Source organism: Muscardinus avellanarius (genome assembly GCF_963383645.1).
Source record: "Muscardinus avellanarius genome assembly, chromosome: 6".
NCBI lineage: Eukaryota > Metazoa > Chordata > Mammalia > Rodentia > Gliridae > Muscardinus > Muscardinus avellanarius.
In genome coordinates, this window is record NC_137791.1 from 136,198,519 (window position 1) to 136,217,921 (window position 19,403).

Here is a 19,403-nt window from a genome sequence, read left to right on the forward strand (position 1 = left end):
ATCAGCCAGAGCATGGACGAATGACCACCACCATCAGCCAGCTGGATCTGTTGACTCCAGCCATCAACAGCAGCAGGACGCTTGCCTTTAGAGTTGCTCATGGGCACTCAGCAAGATAGATCACGTTCTGGATTATAAAAGAAGTTTAATATTTTGAGAGAATTTAAATCATACAAAATATGTTCTTTCTGCCAGGCACGATGGTGCATGCCCGTAATCCTAGTTCTTGGAAGCTGAGACAGGAGGATTACGGGTTTGAAGCCATCCTAAGCAACTTAGTGAGGCTGTCAGTAACTTAGCGAGACCCTGTTTCCAAGTAAAAATAAAATAGGGCTATGAGTGTTACTTGGAGGTAGAACACTCCTGGGTGCAATCCCTAACACCACAAAAACAACAACAACAACAACAACCCCCCACACACCCACATATACACACACACAAGCGTTCTGTGAGCACGGTGGTATTAGAGTAGGAAGCAGTGACAGATAGCAAGGCCAGCCCCAAAACATGGACATTAAAATAAGTAACAGAGTGTAGAAGTCATTATGGGCAATGAGGAAGTCACAGGGGTAAGAAAGTATTTTAAAATACAGCATATCAAAATTGGTAGGTTATAATGTTTGGTGGGGAAATTTACAGCATTAAAATGTTACATTGGTAGAGCCGGGCGTGTGGCGCACTCTCGTCATCCCAGCATTTGGGAGGCTGAGACCAGAGGATTGCAGTCTGTGGACAGCCCCAGCTACTCAGCGAGGTCCTCCACCTACCTAGTGAGACCTTGTTTCAAATTAAAGAGTAAAAAATAGGGCAAGGGGTATAGCTCGGAGGGCAAATGCTCCTGGGTCCCATCCTCATACCTGCAAAAAAAAAAAAAAAAAAAAAAAGTTATATTGGGAGGAAGAAAGTCCTTATATTAAAAAATCAGTGTTTATATCAAGAAACTGTAAAAGATCCATTCTTATCTCAAGAAATTGTAAAAGAATCAAAACAAAATCAAGCAAAAAAAAAAACTCTACAGAAATAATTAAAACCCCCAATGATAGTAGAACCCAAAGCTAATTCTTTGAAATGACCTGTAAAAATTATTATAATTTTTCACTAAATTAACAAAGAGAAAAGAGAAATTAATTACAAAAGAAATGAAAAACATGGATACTGTTATGGACCCCGCAGGAAAAAGGGTAAGAGAACATCTTGGATAGCTCTTGTACAGAAATTTGGTCATTTAGACGAGCTGGTTTATTTCCTTGAAAATTACAAATCAGAGATCATCGGAGGTGAAGTCGGTAGCCCAGATCACCCTGGAGTCTTAGAGAAGGAGATTATAGTTAAGATCTTCCAAAACAGACATCTCCATGAAGTCCACTGCACACTTAAAGACAACACCAGTTTTAGAAGAGGAGGAGATACTTCCTGGCTCATTTTCTGAGTCCATGATATCAAAACCAAGTACAGTACCAGGAAAACAAGCTGCAGACCAGTATCCCTCATGAAGATACAAAGAATCCTCCTTACAGCACTGGCAAATTGAACCCGAGAATATGTTTAAAAAACAAGAACACATAAATAAATAAAAGCAATCTGCCTAAGTGACATTAGCCTACGAGTGCAAAGCCGGGTTAGCCGGATCTACCGTATTACTGCTCTAAAGACACATGAGCCTGTTAGTGGAGGCTGAGAAAGCATCCATTTCCCTCCCTCCCTCCCTCTCTTTCTTCTTTCTTCGTTTTTCTTTCAGATTGAACTCAGAGGTGTTCGACCTTGGAGCTATACTCCCCGCTCTATTTTATTTTTCTTTTGAAGTAGGGTCTCACAAAGCTTTTGAAGCTGGCTGTGAACCTGTGATCCTCCTGTCTTAGCCTCCCAAATACAGGGGTTGGAAGCATGTACCACCACGCCCGGCTCAGCATCCATTTCTGATAAAGCCTCTCAGCCAAGTAGTGGAAGGGAACTTCCTAAATGGTAGGACTTGGGCGGATGCGGTGCAGCCAGCAGACCGCTTAACAGAGGCGGGCTGTGTGCTTCCCTCACCCTGAAAGCGGGCAGCTCACTCCTGCTCAGTGTCACTCACAGGCCTGGCTGGCCGTTGCTGGTGAGATGCACAATGGTCCAGCCATTTGGGAAAAACAGTTGAGAGGTTTCTTAGCAGGATATTGGTTCCAGGATCTTCTGCAGCTCCCCACATCTTTGAACTTTCAAGTCCCTCATATAAACTAGTGTCCGAACAACCTCTAGCTTACTTTCCGTATACAGTGTCAGTGCTGTGTAACATTACGCCGTATCGTTAGGGGATCATGGTGAGAAAGTGAACATATTCAGTACAGATGTGGGGTTTTTCCCTGGAATTACTTTAGATCAACAGTTGGTTGAGTCCCTGGATGGAAACGTGCAGATATGGAGGACTGACCGTGCTTAGATTTAGCCCAGCAACGTCACTCTTGGAATTTGCCAGAGAGAAATGAAAATTTATTTAATTTGTTGTCCCAGGGATGGAACCCAAAGGCATTGTACCTCCGAGCTACACTCCCAGCCAAATATTTTAGTCTTTATTTTTGAAACAGGGTCTCACTGAGTTGTGAAGGGCCTAAGTAGCTGAGGCTGTCCGCGATCCAATCTGCGTGGCTGGCTAATCACCTCAGTCCTGCCCCGCAGATCTAATGGCAGCTTGTTCTGTGTGGACCAGGGCCATCCGCCCTGCCCCCCACTGCCCCTGCTGCTGGTGTGGTGGCGCCCACCTGCAATCCCAGCTACTTGGGAGGCCGAGACAGGAGGATTGCAAGTTCCAGGCCAGCCTGGGCACCTTAGTGTCAAAGTAAATAGGCAGCTCAGTGATAGAACACTTGCCTAGCATGCACACAGCCTTGGGTTCAAGCCCCAGCACTGCAACACGTCAGCCTGGTGAGTGGTGTTCAGTTCTAAAATATAAGACCGACGGCCGGGGGTGTAGCTCTGGCTCAGTGAACTGGTCCAGTGCTTCCATAGCGTATCCAGGAGGCCCTGGGTTTCATCCCTAGCACCTCAAAAGTAAATAAGTGACAGAATTGCTGTAACCTACCAGAAGAGATACACAGGGTATTTGGGGAAGCATAGCTTAACTGTGTGTTCAGCACCCACTTAGAGCATCGCTCTCCCGGAACTCACTTGAGCGAATGTACAGGCTCCCAGTGTGAGCCAGCGTCTAAAGCGCGTGGGCCTGGGGTGTCGGCCGGCCAGGTGTCGTAGGAGGCTGGAGAGGCTGCTTCACAGTCCTGCCCCACAAAGTCACCATTGACTCTGCAGGCTGGTCGGGGCCCCCTGTGGCTCCCCTCAGCTCGTTCTGAGCACCAGGCTGTGTGGACCCTGTCTGCTTGCCCGTCCTGGAGCCACAGCGGGGCAGAGACCTTGTTCCTGCTGGCTGTCTGGCTGGAGGCAGGACGCATGGCTCCAGGTGACTGCACTGCCTGGTCTCCAGCCAGAACCTGGCGCTGGGTCGGGGAGGACAGGGAGTGTTTCTGCAATCATGGGTACTGAGGATGAGACCTGGAGGACCGCCACCCAGCCTTCTTAAGAGTCTCTTGCTCTTGCGAAGAAAATTCAGACCCATAGCGGGCCCAAAGGATAATGAACTCATACACCCCTCTCTCAGATCAGCCAGCATGGACAGGCTGGTGTGTTCAGTTGGTTGTGTCTGTATTTTTTTGTTTTTGTTTTTGTTTTGCGGTACTAGGGATGGAACACAGAGGCATTCTACCTCCAAGCTATATCCCCAACTCTATTTTTTATTCTTTATTTAGAACTGAGTTGCAAAGGGCCTCATTAAGATCTGAGGCTTTCCTTGAGTGGGGGGGATCCTTCTGTCTCAGCCTCTCAAATGCTGGGATTACAAGCGTGCACCACCACATCTGGCCCCAGCCCTATTTTTATTCTTTATTTTGAAACGGTCTCACCGAGTTGCAAAGGGCCTCACTGAGTAGCTGAGGCTGGCTGCGAACTGAGATCCTCCCATCTCAGCCTCCCAAATGCTGGGATTACAAGTGTGCACCACCACCTCTGGCATGTGTGTATATATATATATATATATATATATATATATATATATATATGTATGTATATATATATATATATGTTTTGGTGTGTGTGTGTGGTACTGGGGATGGAACCCAGGGGCTTTATGCCTCCAGGCTACACTCCCAGACCTATTTTATGTTTTATTTGGAAACAGGGTCTCACTAAGTTGTTGAGAGCCTCACTAAGTAGCTGAGGCTGGCTTTGAACTTGAGATCTTCCAAGTACTGAGATTACAAGTGTGTGCCACCATGGCCAGCTATGTGCCTGTATTTTAAAAATATCAAACCATTTGAAAATAAGTTGCAGATGCCATGTTCCATTTTTATTCCTGAATACCTTAGCACGTGGCTCTCTGGAGTAAGGACATTCTCCTGCACATCCATAAAACTTACCCAAGAGAATTAGCAGTAACTCCACGGTGGCATCTGATACCCAGACCATTTTCCTCAGTTGTACCAAACTGCACTCCTAGGCCAGGACCCAGCTGAGTTTGTGTGCTGGCCTTGGTTACATCGCCCTTCTCCCTCCTCCTGCTGCTGAGCAGGTGCTTTACCACTGAACACATCCCGGCCTCTTCCTTTATTCTCTCAGTGTAAACAAGGTCTGCCCACTTCTCATTATGTTTACCTTTAAACAAAATGACTATATGTCAGAGATTTATCTCATGCCTTGAGATAAGATGTGAAACTGATTCCAGAAGTGTTTACCGAATTAAGTATACAGATAGGCATAAAAATCACAAAATGATTAGGACAAGACCGCTAGGTTAGATTTGAACAGACTAACCATAGAGACAGTAAAACGCCATCTTTGGCATTACCTTGTCAAGTGAACAGGACTCTACAGTGTAATTTCAGAGCCTTAGGCTGTCCGTTGGAGAATGATGGCCTTTTTGTTGTTTGGTTTTTGGTCCAATCCCCAGGGTTGCTCTACCACAGAGCTACACCTCCAGTCCTTTTTACTTTTTATTTGAGACAGGGTTTCTCTAAGTTGTCCGGGCTGGCCTCAAACTTATGATCCTCCTTTCTCAGCCTCCGAAGTGCTGGGATTACAGGCGTGCATCACTACGCCTGGCTCCTAGAGTATTAATCTTTAGGCAGGCATGTTAGTGGTGACCACGTCTGAATTGAAAGGACCCACTCCAGCCTGTTTTTGCCTTATTTCTATATTTTGGGTACTTTTTCTTAATAAGGTCTTCCGTAATCTCAGTAGCTAGAGTCAACCTCTCCTTGTACCCTTCTGTTACTTGTTAACACTGGCTTTATTGAAATACAATTACTCTACCATAAAAAGATGGGTGTGGTGGCACACACTTGTAATCCTCGTACTTAGGAGGCTGAAACAGGAGGATTATGCAGGTTCAAGGATAGCTTCAGCAAGTAGTGAGACTCTCATCAACCTTCCAAGACCCTGTTTGCAAATAAAGAATAAAACAATAGGCCTGGGGGTGTAGCGCAGAGGTAGAGCGCCGCTGGGTTCGATCCCCTTTTGCAGTACTGCAAAAAGAAAAAGAGATACCACAAAATCTGCTCATTATAAATGTTCAGGGATTCTTGACATATTTTTTTTCTTGTCGTACTGGGGATTGAACCTAGGGGCATTCTACTTCTGATCTGTATCCTTAACCCTACTTTATTTTTATTTTAAGACAGGGTCTTACTAGGTTGATGATGGTCTTACTACTTGCTGAGGCTGTCCTCAAACCTGTGGTCCTGTCTCAGTCTCCTATCTCAGTCTTCCAAGTATGGGGATTATAAGTGTGTGCACCACTATGCCCAGCTTTGTTTTTTATTTTGATACAGGGTCTCATCCATGCATGGCAATTCTTAATAAATTTATACAATTATTTATTATTATAGTCCCATTTCTTTCATTTATTTATTTATTTATTTAGGTGCTACTGGGGTTCCTGGAAGCCCTTCTACCTCCGGGCTACACTCCCAGACCTATTTTATATTTTGAAACAGGGTCTCTTAAGCCAGCGTGGCTAGCTTTGAACCTGTGCGATCCTCCTGTCTCGGCCTCCCAAGCGTAGGGATTACAGGCGTGCGCCACCACGCCCGGCTTATAGTCCCATTTTAGAAAACTTAGCACCCAAGGTTTTAGGGCTGTTTTCCTGCTCTTTCTAGCCAGACCTACTCTCACCTCCAGGCAAACACTGATTTGATTTGATTTCTCTCTGGAACTTCACTTTTTAAAAATCTTTTATCTAAAGGGAACCATGCAAGCCAGGTGTGGTGGCACATGCTTGTGATCCGAGCATCTGGGAGGCTGAGATAGGAGAATTGTGGTTCACCGACAGCCTCAGCTACTCAGTGAGGTCCTTTGCAACTCAGTGAGAGCCTGTTTCAAAATGAAGAAAAAATAGGGCTGGGGGTGTAGCTCAGAGGTGGAATGCCCCTGGGTTCCATCCCCAGTGCTGCTAAATAAGTAAATAAATAAATAAATAAATAAAGCCACACAGGCACCTTGTCAGACGCCTCCCAGGCTCACCACGTAGCAGTGCCGTGGTGTTTTTAAGGCTCACCACATAGTAAGTGTGCCAGTTTATTGCAGTGCTGTTCTTTCCTGGATCAGCAGACATGTGGGTTTTCAGCTTTCGGTTATTATGGATAATGCTATGAACTTTTGCATGCAGGCCTCATTTTGTGGATGTCTTTCTCCTGGGTCGATTCCTAGGAGTGCAGTAAATATATGTGGAATTATATAAGAAATGCCAAATTGTCACTTTCCCACAATGGCTGCGTCATTCCAGGCCCCTCCCCAGGATCTGTGAGACCCAGCTTCGCCGAGTCCAGTGCCTTTTGATCTTGAGCCCTGGTGGATGTCACAGGCTGCTCCTGAGAGGAGGAATTCCTGGTGGTGACTTGGTCCTTAAAACCTGCTAGGCTGGGCGGGAACCGGGGAGCTAGTGCAGTCCGCCAAGGAAGAGAACTTAGTGTTGACCAGAAACGATTCTGATCCTATGCAGGCTTTGAAGAAGTTTTCAGTTGGGTATAACTTACAGACGGTGGCGTACTGTGATTGGACAGGTACCATTCAGTTAGTTCCGTGAAAGTGTATCAGGTTAACAGTTCCATCACCCCTAAAGTTTATATCCTTCCCAGTGAGTCCCTCCAGGAGCAACCACTAGTGACTTCTCAGCATGCATTGTGTGTGTGTGTGTGTGTGTGTGTGTGTGTGTGTGTGTCTTGACATTTAAAAGGATCTGTTGTAGAAAACCTACGACCCAAGCCATAGCTTAAGACACAAATATATATACATGTCACACACACACACACACACACCCCTTCTCTCCCTCCCTCCCCTCCCTCTACTGCCAACTCCTGGAGGCTGAGGCTGGGGGGTCTCGAATTCAAGGCCAGCCTGGGCAACTCAGTGAAACCCTGTTTCAACATAAAAAGGGGTTGGGGATGTCGGTCAGTGGCAAAGTAACTCGGGTTCAGTTCCGAGGACGGCGATGAAGAAGTCAACGCCCAGCTCCTCACGCCCCTGCTGGGGCAGCCGGGCTCCCGTCTGCGGAGCCCTGGCCCGCGCCAGCCCCGCGCGCCGAGCGCCGAGCGCCGAGCGCCGAGCCGAGCCGAGCGATCGCGCCATCTGCGCGCGACTGTGCGGCCTGCGCCCGCGCCCGCAGCGGCGCCGCCCGGCGGGTCCCGAGGCCGAGCGAGGAGGCCGCGCCCGGGCATGGGGCCGCCGGCCGCGCGCCCGTGAGCCCGGCGTTCATGGTGAGTGTGAGCGCGTGTGCGCACGTGTGTCCCGCCGCGAGCGTGTGCGCACACGGCGGCGTCTCCGGCCCGCAGCGGGCCTGGCCGCTCGAGCCCGGCCGAGTCGAGGGCGGCGGGAGGCCCGGCGTCCTGCCGGCGGCCGGGAGGAGGCGGGGGTGCCCGGCGCGGGCGTGCGGCCCCTCCCCGCAGGCCGAGGACGCGCGAAGCCCGCCGTGGGTGCGGCCCCGGCCCGGCGGGCCTGGCTGTGCTCGGTGCCCCTGTGGGGGAATGCCGTGAGAGGCCACTGTAGTGAGAGCTCCAGCCACGCTCCGGCGTTCGTCAGTCCTGCCGTGGCCGCGCGCCCATCCCTATCACGGTCACTCAGCTTCACGTTTAGCCGAGGAGGCGGCCTCGCCGCAGGCGGCAGTGCTGGAGGGCGCCCGGGCCCGGCGGTGCGGTGGCCCTGTGCTTTCTGACATTCACCCAAGCCCGGCTTCTCAGGTTGCCCTTCGTCCCCAAAGCCCTCCTGAAGCCCCCCAGGGCTCTGCCCACAGTTAGTCTTGGCACTGTAGCTAGCAAGTCGGGTTGTGAGCATGGTTCTGATGGATGGCTCTTTCTCCTTCTCGCTAAAATAGATTTCCAGGAAGCCATGGGTCTCTCCTGGCCCGATTGTTGGTGTGGTTGGCTATCTTTGTAGCACTCTTCCAGTTCTGTAAGTAGCATCGGCAACCCCTCTCTTCTTTTTACCTGGAGGATTTCCTTTTAATCATTTGAGAACCCTGGTCTTTTCTTGTCACTCTTAACACGGATGTCTGTGGAGGCAGGCTCTTCTTCATCTCTACTGACGACTTTTCAGTGTAATTCAGGATTGTAATTCCTGTAATTCCTCAGGTCAGTTCCCCGGCCCCTTAGCGCGGCCTCCTGTGTTCTCACTCTGCTTTCTGTTCTGCACCAGGCCTGGCTCTTCCCCCATCCTGGGCTTGTCCTGTCAGTCCTAGGTAGCTGCTCGTGGAAACCATCAGCTGAGCGCAGACACCTTTGCCTCAGCTTCCGAAATGTCCCCGCCAGCTGGCCCACAGATGAGCCGCTCCTGGGTACCTTTTGTCTGCGCTTGTTCTTTCAGAAGCTCTCCCCGGGGCTGCGGGCCCAGGCCTGTCCTGTCCCTGCTCAATGGTGCCATTATGGGATGTTTCCCACAGTGCTGTGGCCTCCCACCACCTGTTGCTCTCCCCGCCCACAGCACTCAGGATCTCCGCAGCTGGAGCTTCTGCCTGCCTCACCGTGCCTGCGCAGGGCTCGCTGAGGCCGGGGGAGCCTGGACCCGCCCGGCCTCTTCATGGACGCGCTTCCTCTTTCCTGCGTGACCCCTTTCCCCCTTCCTCCTGCCTAGCTGAGGCCCGCTCAGGTTCCTTGGCCTCAGCTTTTCCTTCCCAGAACCTGCCGCTCATCAGACCACACCCCACAGCCTTACCCTGCTCAGGGGGGGTGTGTTCTGTGTGCGGCCGCTGTGCTGGTGTGGCACGTCTTCCCCAGCAGGACTCAGTCCACACGACTCACAGGTGCTTATAGACAGCGACTTGCAAGCATATTTGAAGTGACCCTCAGTGAGTTGAGACCCAGCGCACAGGTAGAACTACGGGTAGAACTCTGTGAAGCCGCCCTGCTGGACACGCCCTCTCTTTTGCTCCACTGACATCATGTCATCATCACTGACACTGGACATTGAGCCCAGGGCCGGTCTGCCTGTGAGCTACACCCCCAGCCCTACTCTATTATTGTGATTATTTTGTGTGTGTGTGTGGTACTGGGGGTGGAACCCAGGGCTTTCTACCTCCGGGCTGTACTCCCAGACCTATTTTATACTTTATTTGGAAACAGGGTCTCACTAAGTTGCTGAGAGCCTCACTCAGTAGCTGAGGCTGGCTTCCAACCTGTGCGATCTTCCCGTCTCAGCCTCCCAAGCGCGGGGATTATAAGCATGCGCCACCACGCCCGGCTTTTCTTTACTTTGAAATAAGGTCTCATAAAGTTGCAGAGGGCCCCACCAAGTAGCTGAGGCTGTCCTCAAACCGTGATCCTGTCTCGGACTCCCAAATGCTGAGATCGCAAGTGTGCACCACCACGCCCGGCTGGCCTTCTGCCTCTGAGCAGCACCCCCTTCGTCTTTATTTTTATTTTGAGAAAGGCTCTCAGTACGGTGCCGAGCGTCTCACTAGGATACCTGAACCTGCCACCCTCTGGCTCAGCCTCCACACTGGGACTGCATGAGCGCACCACCACACCCAGCTCGCGGCTTCATTTCTAAGAAACGCTGTTGTGGCCAACTACACTGAATTGCAGTACGACTTGGAAGACTCCAGCTCTGAATCCCCTCTGTAGTTGTCCAGGGTGGTCCGGGTAGCAGTTGCTTGGATAGGTGTTTTGTTTTCGCGAGTACAGCTGCAGATCTTTCGATGCACCCAGCAGTGACACGCACATTACTTGGCGTAAGCCAAGAACCTGCCTGACTTGGCCCTGTGTGGAAACTTTGGAGCTGGAAGTTGGACTGAAGTAGGGACTCCGCTGATTCTGCCTGGCACCCAAAGGGTCAGTTCTCTAGTGGGTCGCCAGCACCGTGTCATCCTGCTAGCCGCCAGCGTGGTCCTCCTGCCGTTTGGAGCAAGGAGGCGGAGGCTTGGAGCAGTCCAGGTGCCTTGTTAAGGGCAGAGACAGGAGTCAGGGCTCAGTCTCTTGTTTCCCAAGCCTGCGTGCCTGCTGCACGGTGTGCTGGGCCTAGCACGGTTTTCCCAGGGCCTCCTGCCCCTCCTTGGTGTGAGTCACCCTTTCCTTTCTGGGCTTGGTTTGTGTGGCGTGGAAGGTGAGCTTACCATGGACCCCCGAAGGTGGCCACGGGAAAAGGAGAGTCAGGTTGGGAGCAGTCCTGTGACCAGTCCCAGCTCTCTGTATGGGGAGCGCCGCCTGGGGCTTTGGAGAGGCCCTGCCTGGGATTTCAAGTAGGGACAGGCCGGGCCTCCTCTGCTGCTCTAGCCACGTGTTACTCTGCGTGATTAAACATGCACGTGACCCTGCGTCCCCACTAACCGTGCACTCAGTTCAATATTAGAGGTTTCTGTCGTGGTTGAAAGCTCTGCTTACACTGAACCAGGATGACATTACTTCCAGTTCCTGTCTGCGAGCTGCTCGCATGAATTCTATGCTGAGACGCGTGCAGCGCAAGAGGCCGCACCTGGCCAAGGGACAGGCTGTGTCCTTTTCCCTCTGAAACCCCACACCGTGTGGGGATATCCACAGAGGGACAGAGCGCAGGCCTTGCAGGTCCAGCCTGCACTTGAGCCTTTGTCTTCACTGTGCAGCGGGACGACACTCGCCCCGCATGTGGCCACGGAGTCCCAGTGAGGCGTGGAGAGTCTCCCACACAAACGAGGCACCCAGCTTTGGGGGCATCTGACTTTTGGCCCCAGCATCCTTGCCTTGGCCTGCAGTTCCCTAGACCAGCTTGGTACATAAACAACGCCTCTAGGGGTCTTTGTTACTTTGTTAGGGGTCTGAGATTCTTGTAAGAATGCAGCATGTCTCAGAATCCCTTTTTGCACACAGTATCTGGTAGATTTCCTGTACAGTGGAAGGTTTTAACACATCCAGAGACTGGACCTGAAGCGCTCTGTTGCTGGTGCCGTGCTCAGTCACGATCGTGCCTGGCACGGGCAGGTGCTGACATTTGAATTCCTGAGCCGAGTGAGTCCTTTCTCAGTTTGAGGTGAAGAAAGGCAGCTTTAGTACAACAGCAACCACCGTGCATCAGCCCAAGCAGAGGCCTGGCATCCGGCCTTGTGCATCAGATGCACAGAGACGGCCCCAGCCACCTGTTCTCAAAGCCTTGGTTTTTGTTTTTTGTTTTGTGGTATTGGGGATGGAACCCAGGGTAATTCTACTTCTGAGCTACACCCCCAGCTCTATTTTTTATTCTTCATTTTGAAACAGCCTCACTAAGTAGCTGGGGCTGTCCTCGAACCATGAGCCTCCTGTCTCAGCCTCCCAAATGCTGGGATTACAAGCGTGCGCCACCACACCCAGCTTCGTGGTATTTTGAGGCCATAATTTTTTTCCTTCCTTTCTTTTTCTTGTTTTGTTTTTGTTTTAGAAGTCCCAGTAGACATTTCCAGGGGAATTCTACCTCTGAGCTATACTCCCAGCCCTATTTTATTTTTTATTTTGAAACAGGGTCTCACTAAGTTGCACCAGTGGACATTTCTGACAGAATAATATAGATATTAGCAATAAGACCCCTCTTGGCAGCTAATGGCAGTAAAATCCATCCCTAGCTGTCAGCCACCAACTCATGACAACGTTTCTCCTATCTCAGGAAGGGTGTTAGAATCCCGGCCAGCTTGCGTTTGCTTGTCCTAGCTTCCCAGCTGGGTCATCTTCCCTTAGGGTGCCCTGAGAGCCTGGTCTGTAACGGGCAACAACGCATTGCTGTTGGATGTCCGGGGATGGAGGGTGCGGGTGGTGCTTGCAGGCACACTGCTTCAGGAGCACACCAGCACACTCCCTGAACCCCCAGGCTGGTGTCTGCAGTGTGGGTCACCAGGTGTGACTAAGCTTCTGTGGTTGCAGTCCATGGAATAAATCAGTGACTCAGTGGGAACGGAGACTGCGCTTAGATTTCCCGGCAGGCAAAGTTATTTACATAACAGCTTGCAGTGATGACTTCCCGGTGGCCAGGACAGTGCCCAGAAGACAGATACACAGAACAGGCCTGCCACGCAAGCAGCACAGGGAGCCTGAGTCAGTGTCCGTGGGTCCTTACGCAGGCCGCACGATGCGGAGTCCATTTGTAACTTTGCACCAGGAAGGGAGTGACAGGCCTCTGCCATCGAGCACTGCCTCCGCCGCAGAGCCGTGGGCCCGTCGGTGGGCAGTGTTCCCTTCTGAATAGCAGTGTGTCCTTCTAAAAAGTGACCTGAAGACTTTCACTACAAAACAACTTTCTTGCCTTTGAGTAACTTCTTTATATGTAACCCGCCCGGGCCCAGAGTCATTTCTGGTTTCTGTTTCCTAGGAATATGAAGACAAGGCTGGAAAACCTAGCCGGCCGCCCTCCCCAAGGCAGAATGTGAGGAAGAGTCTTGACTTCGAGCCTCTTTCCACCACTGCACTCATCCTCGAAGACAGACCAGCGTAAGTCTGAGGATCTGCTTTAGGAGATGGGGCAGCTTGCTTCCCGTCTCCCTAGACAGTAGCAAGCGCTGGGCACAGGCACATGCCTGCAAGCCCAGGGCATCCGAGGCCGAGCCAGGAGGATCACAACTCTGAGCACAGCCTGGGAAACTTAGTGAGACCCTGTCTCAAAATTTAAAAGTAAGAAGGGCTGGGGTATGGCTCAGTGGTAGAGCACTCCTGGGCTCGATCCCCAATACCACACACACAAAATAAAAATAAAAACCAAAGCAAATAAAAAGCTGCAGTAGCAACAGGGAGACGTGCGAGGGTCAGAGGGCTGTAGCCCTTTATCCCTGTCACTGCGCTGGCAGAGCCACGTGGCTGGCTTAGAATTCGACCCTTCAGCTTGAAGCTCTAGGTTTGCCATTCAGGTGGCCTCCCTTTTTAACTTGGCACTTGAGAATATGTAGGTAGGTACTATGGTAGACGGGTTTGTAGCCATAAGAAACCTGGAGGGTATGCTCTGAGAGCATTTTGGAGCTGCCTTGGCGCCATCGCAGGACCATGCCTGGACTGCCTACATCTTGGGATTGCATTGAGCATTTCTGGGTGATCGAGGCAGGGCCTGTTCTGGGCCTCTGATTTCCCTGTGGAGGAGATCCTATTTGGAGACCTTTGGGGGCCTCCTGGGGTCGCTCCCTTGTACCAGGTCACAACTGATCTATTTTCATGCACTAAATTTTTTCTAGTACATTTTGCTAGAATAGCAGGTCCCACGTTACAAAGACAAAAAGCCAGGTGTGGCGGTACATGCCTGCATCCTAGTACCTGGAGGCTGAGACGGAGGAGTGAAGGTTCATGTTCAGCTTCACCAACTTAGACTCTGTTTCAAAGTAAAAAATAAAATAGCTGGGCGTGTTGGCACATACCTGTAATCTCAGTGCTTGGGAGGCTGAGACAGGAGCAGCACAGGTTCAAAGCCAATCTCAGCAACTTCATGAGCCCCTGTTTTAAAAATAAAATAGAGCTGAGGATGTAGCTCAGAGTTAGAATGCCTCTGGGTTCAATCCGCAATGACAGCCCCACAGGGGAAAATAAAGGAGATAGAGATGTTGCTCAGAGGTGGAATGCTCCTGTGTTCAGTCCCAGACGCACGCACGCACGCACGCACGCACGCACGTTTGGGCTACTTAATTCATAAGGCCCCAGCCCGTCCCTGACATTTAAAACAGGTGCAATCTCAAGAACTATCTTCTATGGTTAATTCTTGGCCTTGGAAACTGAGTGTGGGGGAGACCCTGAAGTGAGGACCATCAGCTCAAGCCACTGTGCAGTGACGACCGGCCCTTCAGCACCCTGAGGCTGGCCTGGGGCTCGCCATGCTCCCTGTTGCCAGGGGCAGCAGTGTCAAGTCTCCCCGGGCGTGTGGGTTACATTGTATGAGGGGGACTGGCCGGAGGCTGCTGCCCTCCTGTGAATCAGGAGCCAGCTGTCCGCAGGCACGTTTCTGGAAGAGCATGCATTTTATTGTTTTAAGTGGAATGCATGGAACTGTGGAACACATTCATATAAAACAAAACCATAGAAGTAGGGTATGATAGCGCACACCTGTAATCCCAGGACTTGGGAGGCTAAAACAGAAAGATCGCAGATTCGAGGCCAGCCTCAGCAATTTATTGAGAACCTCAGCAACTTAATGAGACCCTGTTTTAAAAAAATAAGTAAAAAGGCTGGAGGTGTAGCTCAGAGGTAGCTTGCTCCTTGGTTCAATCCCTAGTGCCAAATAGCAATGATTAAAAAAAAAAAAAAAAACTATAAACCAGGTGTGGTGGCATACACTTGTAATCCCAGTACTTGGGAGGCTGAGATAGGAGGCTCGCAGGTTTGATGCCAGCCAGCCTCAACAATAGAGGCCCTGTTTCCAAACAAAATTAGGAGGCCGGGTGTGGTGGCGCACGCTTGTAATCCCAGTACTTGGGAGACTGAGACAGGAGGATCATGCAGGTTCGCAGCCAGCCTCAGCTACTTAGTGAGGCTCTCGGCAACTTAGTGAGACCCTGTTTCCAAATAAAATATAAAAAATAGGTCTGAGGGTGTAGCCTGGAGGTAGGCGGCCCCTGGGTTCCATCCCCAGTACCACAAAAAAAGACAAAACAAAATTAGGGCTGGGGAATTGTATCTATCCTGGGGTAGAATACCCCAGGGTTCAATCCCCAGTACAAGAAGAAAAGAACCAGAGAGCGAATATGAACCTTACACACTTAGAAACAGGCCAGGGAGTTTGTGTGTAACATGTGCTCTGAGGACTCTCTAATTCAGGGCTTGCACACCGACAATTCTGTGTCCTTTGTGTTCAAATCAAAGTTTCTCTGGAGAATGGAGTCCAAAAGCACCATTTTAAAGTATGTGTAAAGCCACACACGGTGGTGTCCACTGTGATCCCAGTACTGGGGAGTGGGACAAGAGGACCTCATATTGGAGGCCAGCTGCAACCGTTTAGCAGGACTTAGCTCTATTGCAACTATGGGCAATGTTATTTTCTTTTTTTCTACTTATAGTTATAATTCAGTTATTTATGAAAGAACTATAATTTATTTATTTATTTATTTATTTATTTATTTATTTTTGTGGTACTGGGGTTCCTGGAAACCCTTCTACCTCCGGGCTACACTCCCAGACCTATTTTTTATATTTTATTTGGAAACAGGGTCTCTTAAGCCAGCACGGCTGGGTTTGAACCTGCATGATCCTCTTGTCTTCACCTCCCAAGTGCGGGGATTACAAGCGTGCGTCACCACGCCCGGCTTATTCTTTATTTTGAAAGAAGATCTCACTAAGTTGCAGAGGGTCTCAGTAAGTAAGGCTGGCTGAGAACCTGCGCAATCCTACTGTCTCAGCCTCCGAAGTGCTGGGATTACAAGCGTGCGCCACCACGTCTGGCTGAACTGTGTAATTTTAAAAAATGTAATTTTTGACCTTTGTGCTATGTGTGTGTGTTGTATTATAAATAATGCTCCGTGTATTTTTCTAGACTTTTGATATTTATAATGATGACAAACCACTTATTTCTGTCCAGAAATCTCCCTGCAAAGCCAGCCGAGGAGGCCCAGAAGCACAGGCAGCAGTATGAAGAGATGGTGGTGCAGGCCAAGAAGCGAGGTACTGGAGCGCGCCGCTGCCCCGGCTCCCGCACCTCGTGGGGCCTGCAGCCTGAGCTGGGCCTCGATCGTGAAGTCTATCACTGCACTTAACAGCACGCGCTCCTCCTATCCATACTTGGTAGCTTTACTTAAGGTCAATAAAACTTTCGGCCGACGTGAGAAGGAACTCTTTGTGATAAATACTCTGTACTGGAGAGAAGGAAAGCCCGGATGACATGCAGAATTTTGTTTATTTACAAGAAGATGTGGTTGGATATGGTAAAATCCCTTGCAGTGCCTGAAAAGCTCTCAGGAGTGTAGGGTATTTTAAAGTATGTGTAAAGCCACACACGGTGGTGTCCACCTGTGATCCCAGTACTGGGGAGTGGAGACAAGAGGACCTCATATTGGAGGCCAGCTGCAGCCGCTTAGCAAGACTTGCAGCAACCTTGTGAGACCCTGTTTCAAAACAAAGAGCAAAAAGGTCTGGGGCTGGAGCTCAGAGGTAGAGTGCCCCTGAGTTCAACCCCCAGTACCAAAATGACAATAAATAAAATATAATAGGGCTGGGACGGAGCTTAGTGGTAGGTAGAGTGTTTGCCTTGCATGTGTGAGGCCCTGGATTTGGCCCCCAGTACCGTAAAAAAGACCCCAAAAAGTATCTAATAAATCGTGGTATTATACGTGATGGATTATGTAGCCTGTAAAAAGAAGAAAATTGCTGGATGTGGTGATGCACGCTTGTAATCCTAGTACTTGGGAGGCTCACAGGGGATGTTAACAGGTTTGACGACAGCCTCAGCAAGTAGTGAGACTCATCAACCTAGTGAGACCGTGTTTCAAAGTAAAAATTAAAAAATAGGGCTGGGAAGCTGGGTGTGGTGGCACACGTTTGTAATCCCAGTATTTGGGAGGTGGAGACAGGAGGATTGCAGGTTCACAGCCAGCCTCAGCTGCTTAGTGAGACCCTTCACAACTTAGTGAGACCCTGTTTCAAAATAAAGGATAAGGCTGGGAGTATAGATTGGAGGTAGAATGCCCCTGGGTTCCACCCCCAGTACTACCAAAAAAAAAAAAAAAAAAAAAAAATATATATATATATATATATATATATATATATATATATATATATATGAATGACTGGGGTGTAACCTGATGGTAGAATGCCCCTGAGGTCAAATCCCTAGTACCACAAAAATAAATAAAAACATACATAAAATAAAAGGAAGGAAATGTCGATGCACAACGTAGATGAACATTGAGGGCATATGCTAAGCAAAGTAAGCCAGTCCTGAAAGAACAAACACCTTTGATTCCACTTAGCGGGGTCTCTTGAGTCGTCAGAGCCACAGAGACAGGCCTGGTGGGTGCCCGGGCCGGGGCGGGGAGGTAGTGGTAATGGGCTCCAGCGGCACTGGGAAGGAGAATGCTCTGGGATGAGGCCTGCTGATGGCTGCGAGCAGGGTGGTTTGCTCTTGCTGGCGACTGTTGAGGCGCTCTGGCTAACGTGAGTTCTGTGCTGTAGGATTGCCACAGTACAGTGCAGTCTAGTTGTCCCTGGGTATTGTGAGCCATTGGTCCTGTGCTGAAGTCTTGTATATAACCGATGTGTCCTCCTCTGTACTTTAAATCAAGTTTGTATTACCTGGTGAAACGTAAGTGCCATGAGTGAAATTGTAATCCCAGCATTTGGGAGGCTGAGACCAGAGGATCATGGTTTGAGGACAACCTCAGCTACTGAGGCTCCTTGCAACTCAGTGAGACCCCGTTTCAAATAAAGAATAAAAAATAGGGCTGGGGTGTAGCTCAGTGGTAGTATGCCCTGGGTTCATCCCCAGTACCCACCCCCCCAAAAAAGGAATGTAAATGCCACGTAAATACTGTTACGCTGCACTTTAAGGCGTGGCGGCCAGGGAGGGTCTGCAGGTCCAGTGTAGACACGGTTATGGCGGCCCGGGAGGGTCTGCAGGTCCAGTGTAGACATGGCTAATGCAGCCAGGGAGGGTCTGCAGGTCCAGTATAGACATGGTTATGGCGGCCCGGGAGGGTCTGCAGGTCCAGTGTAGACATGGTTAATGCGGCCAGGGAGGGTCTGCAGGTCCAGTGTAGACATGGTTATGGCGGCCAGGGAGGGTCTGCAGGTCCAGTGTAGACATGGTTATGGCGGCCAGGGAGGGTCTGCAGGTCCAGTGTAGACATGGCTAATGCAGCCAGGGAGGGTCTGCAGGTCCAGTATAGACATGGTTATGGCGGCCAGGGAGGGTCTGCAGGTCCAGTGTAGACATGGTTATGGCGGCCCGGGAGGGTCTGCAGGTCCAGTGTAGACACGGTTTCCTTCCCCAAGTGTTTCCATCCCTGGTGGATTCATGGGTGCGGACCCCGTGGGCGTGGAGGTTATTGTGTAGTGTAGGGAACTCAATGCATGGCTTGCTGTGTGTTAAGTAGTTAAGTAGTCGGGAGCTGTTAGCAGTGACCGGAGGTCACCTCTGCAGAGGGGCAGGGAGCACAGGGCTGCCCAGTTCTGGGAATGCTCTGTGGTTTCCATGGGCGTTTCAGGGGTTTGTCTTTTTGTTTTAATTGAGTAGTGTTTCTTCTTGGATACTTGTCTGTAAGCATGCTGTTCTTTAAAAACTTACAATGCACAGTGCTAAGCATCTCAGAGTCCTTGGGGTGTGAATTGAGCCCCAGAACTTGTGTTCTGCTCCAGTGTCGTGCTGTTTTGCAACATGACCCAGCTTGAGAGTGGGCATCCGTTTATAGACCCTTGCTTCGCGTTAGTGGGCATCCGTTAATAGATGCTTGCTTCTCGTTACCATGATTTTTAGAGCTTAAAGAAGCCCAGCGGAGGAAAAGGCAGCTGGAAGAGAGATGCAGAGTGGAAGACAGCATCGGCAGCGCGGTCCTCACCTGGAACAACGAGATCTTGCCTCACTGGGAGACCGTGTAAGAGCGGAGCCGCGGCCGTGTCTTTCGGGCACCGTAGCAGCCGCTGTCGGCACTGGCGCTCATCGTGACGCCTTTGAGGGACCTGGCGCGGGGCGCCTTGGTCCCGCCCTTTTGTCTGCTGCCTCACACTGAGCCTGTCCCTTAGCTCGTCCTGTGTCTATCCACCTGGCTGTCTGTGATGCGGGCCTTTGTGTCGCTCCATGTTAAAACCTGAGTACCTTCCTATGACACTCGGGGTGGAGTTTGGTGTGTGCAGCTTAGCTGACAGGGCCTTTGGCGAGGCGGCCTGCCCTGCCTCTGCGGCTTCCCCTTGGGCCCAGCCCTGGCCTTGGGGCCACCAGCAGGAGCTGCTGCTTTTGTCCTGGGCCCTCGCAAAGCCCACTGCCTGGGCCGCCAGTGCCCC

The 19,403-nt window shown here is 50.5% G+C and overlaps 1 protein-coding gene across 2 annotated transcripts in view; it reads left to right on the top strand.

Annotated features, from left to right (window-relative positions):
* The window catches only part of TBC1D14 (TBC1 domain family member 14), a gene marked incomplete at both ends in the record, with an annotated part of 102,819 nt that overhangs the window by 56,989 nt on the left and 26,427 nt on the right, over window positions 1–19,403 (top strand). For both annotated transcript variants that reach the window (XM_080697783.1, XM_080697784.1), the window contains 3 exons: window positions 12,814–12,932; window positions 15,991–16,073; window positions 18,880–18,997. In XM_080697783.1, coding sequence (XP_080553909.1) covers window positions 12,814–12,932; window positions 15,991–16,073; window positions 18,880–18,997 — 320 coding nt within the window. The remainder of the gene's footprint in view (window positions 1–12,813; window positions 12,933–15,990; window positions 16,074–18,879; window positions 18,998–19,403) is intronic.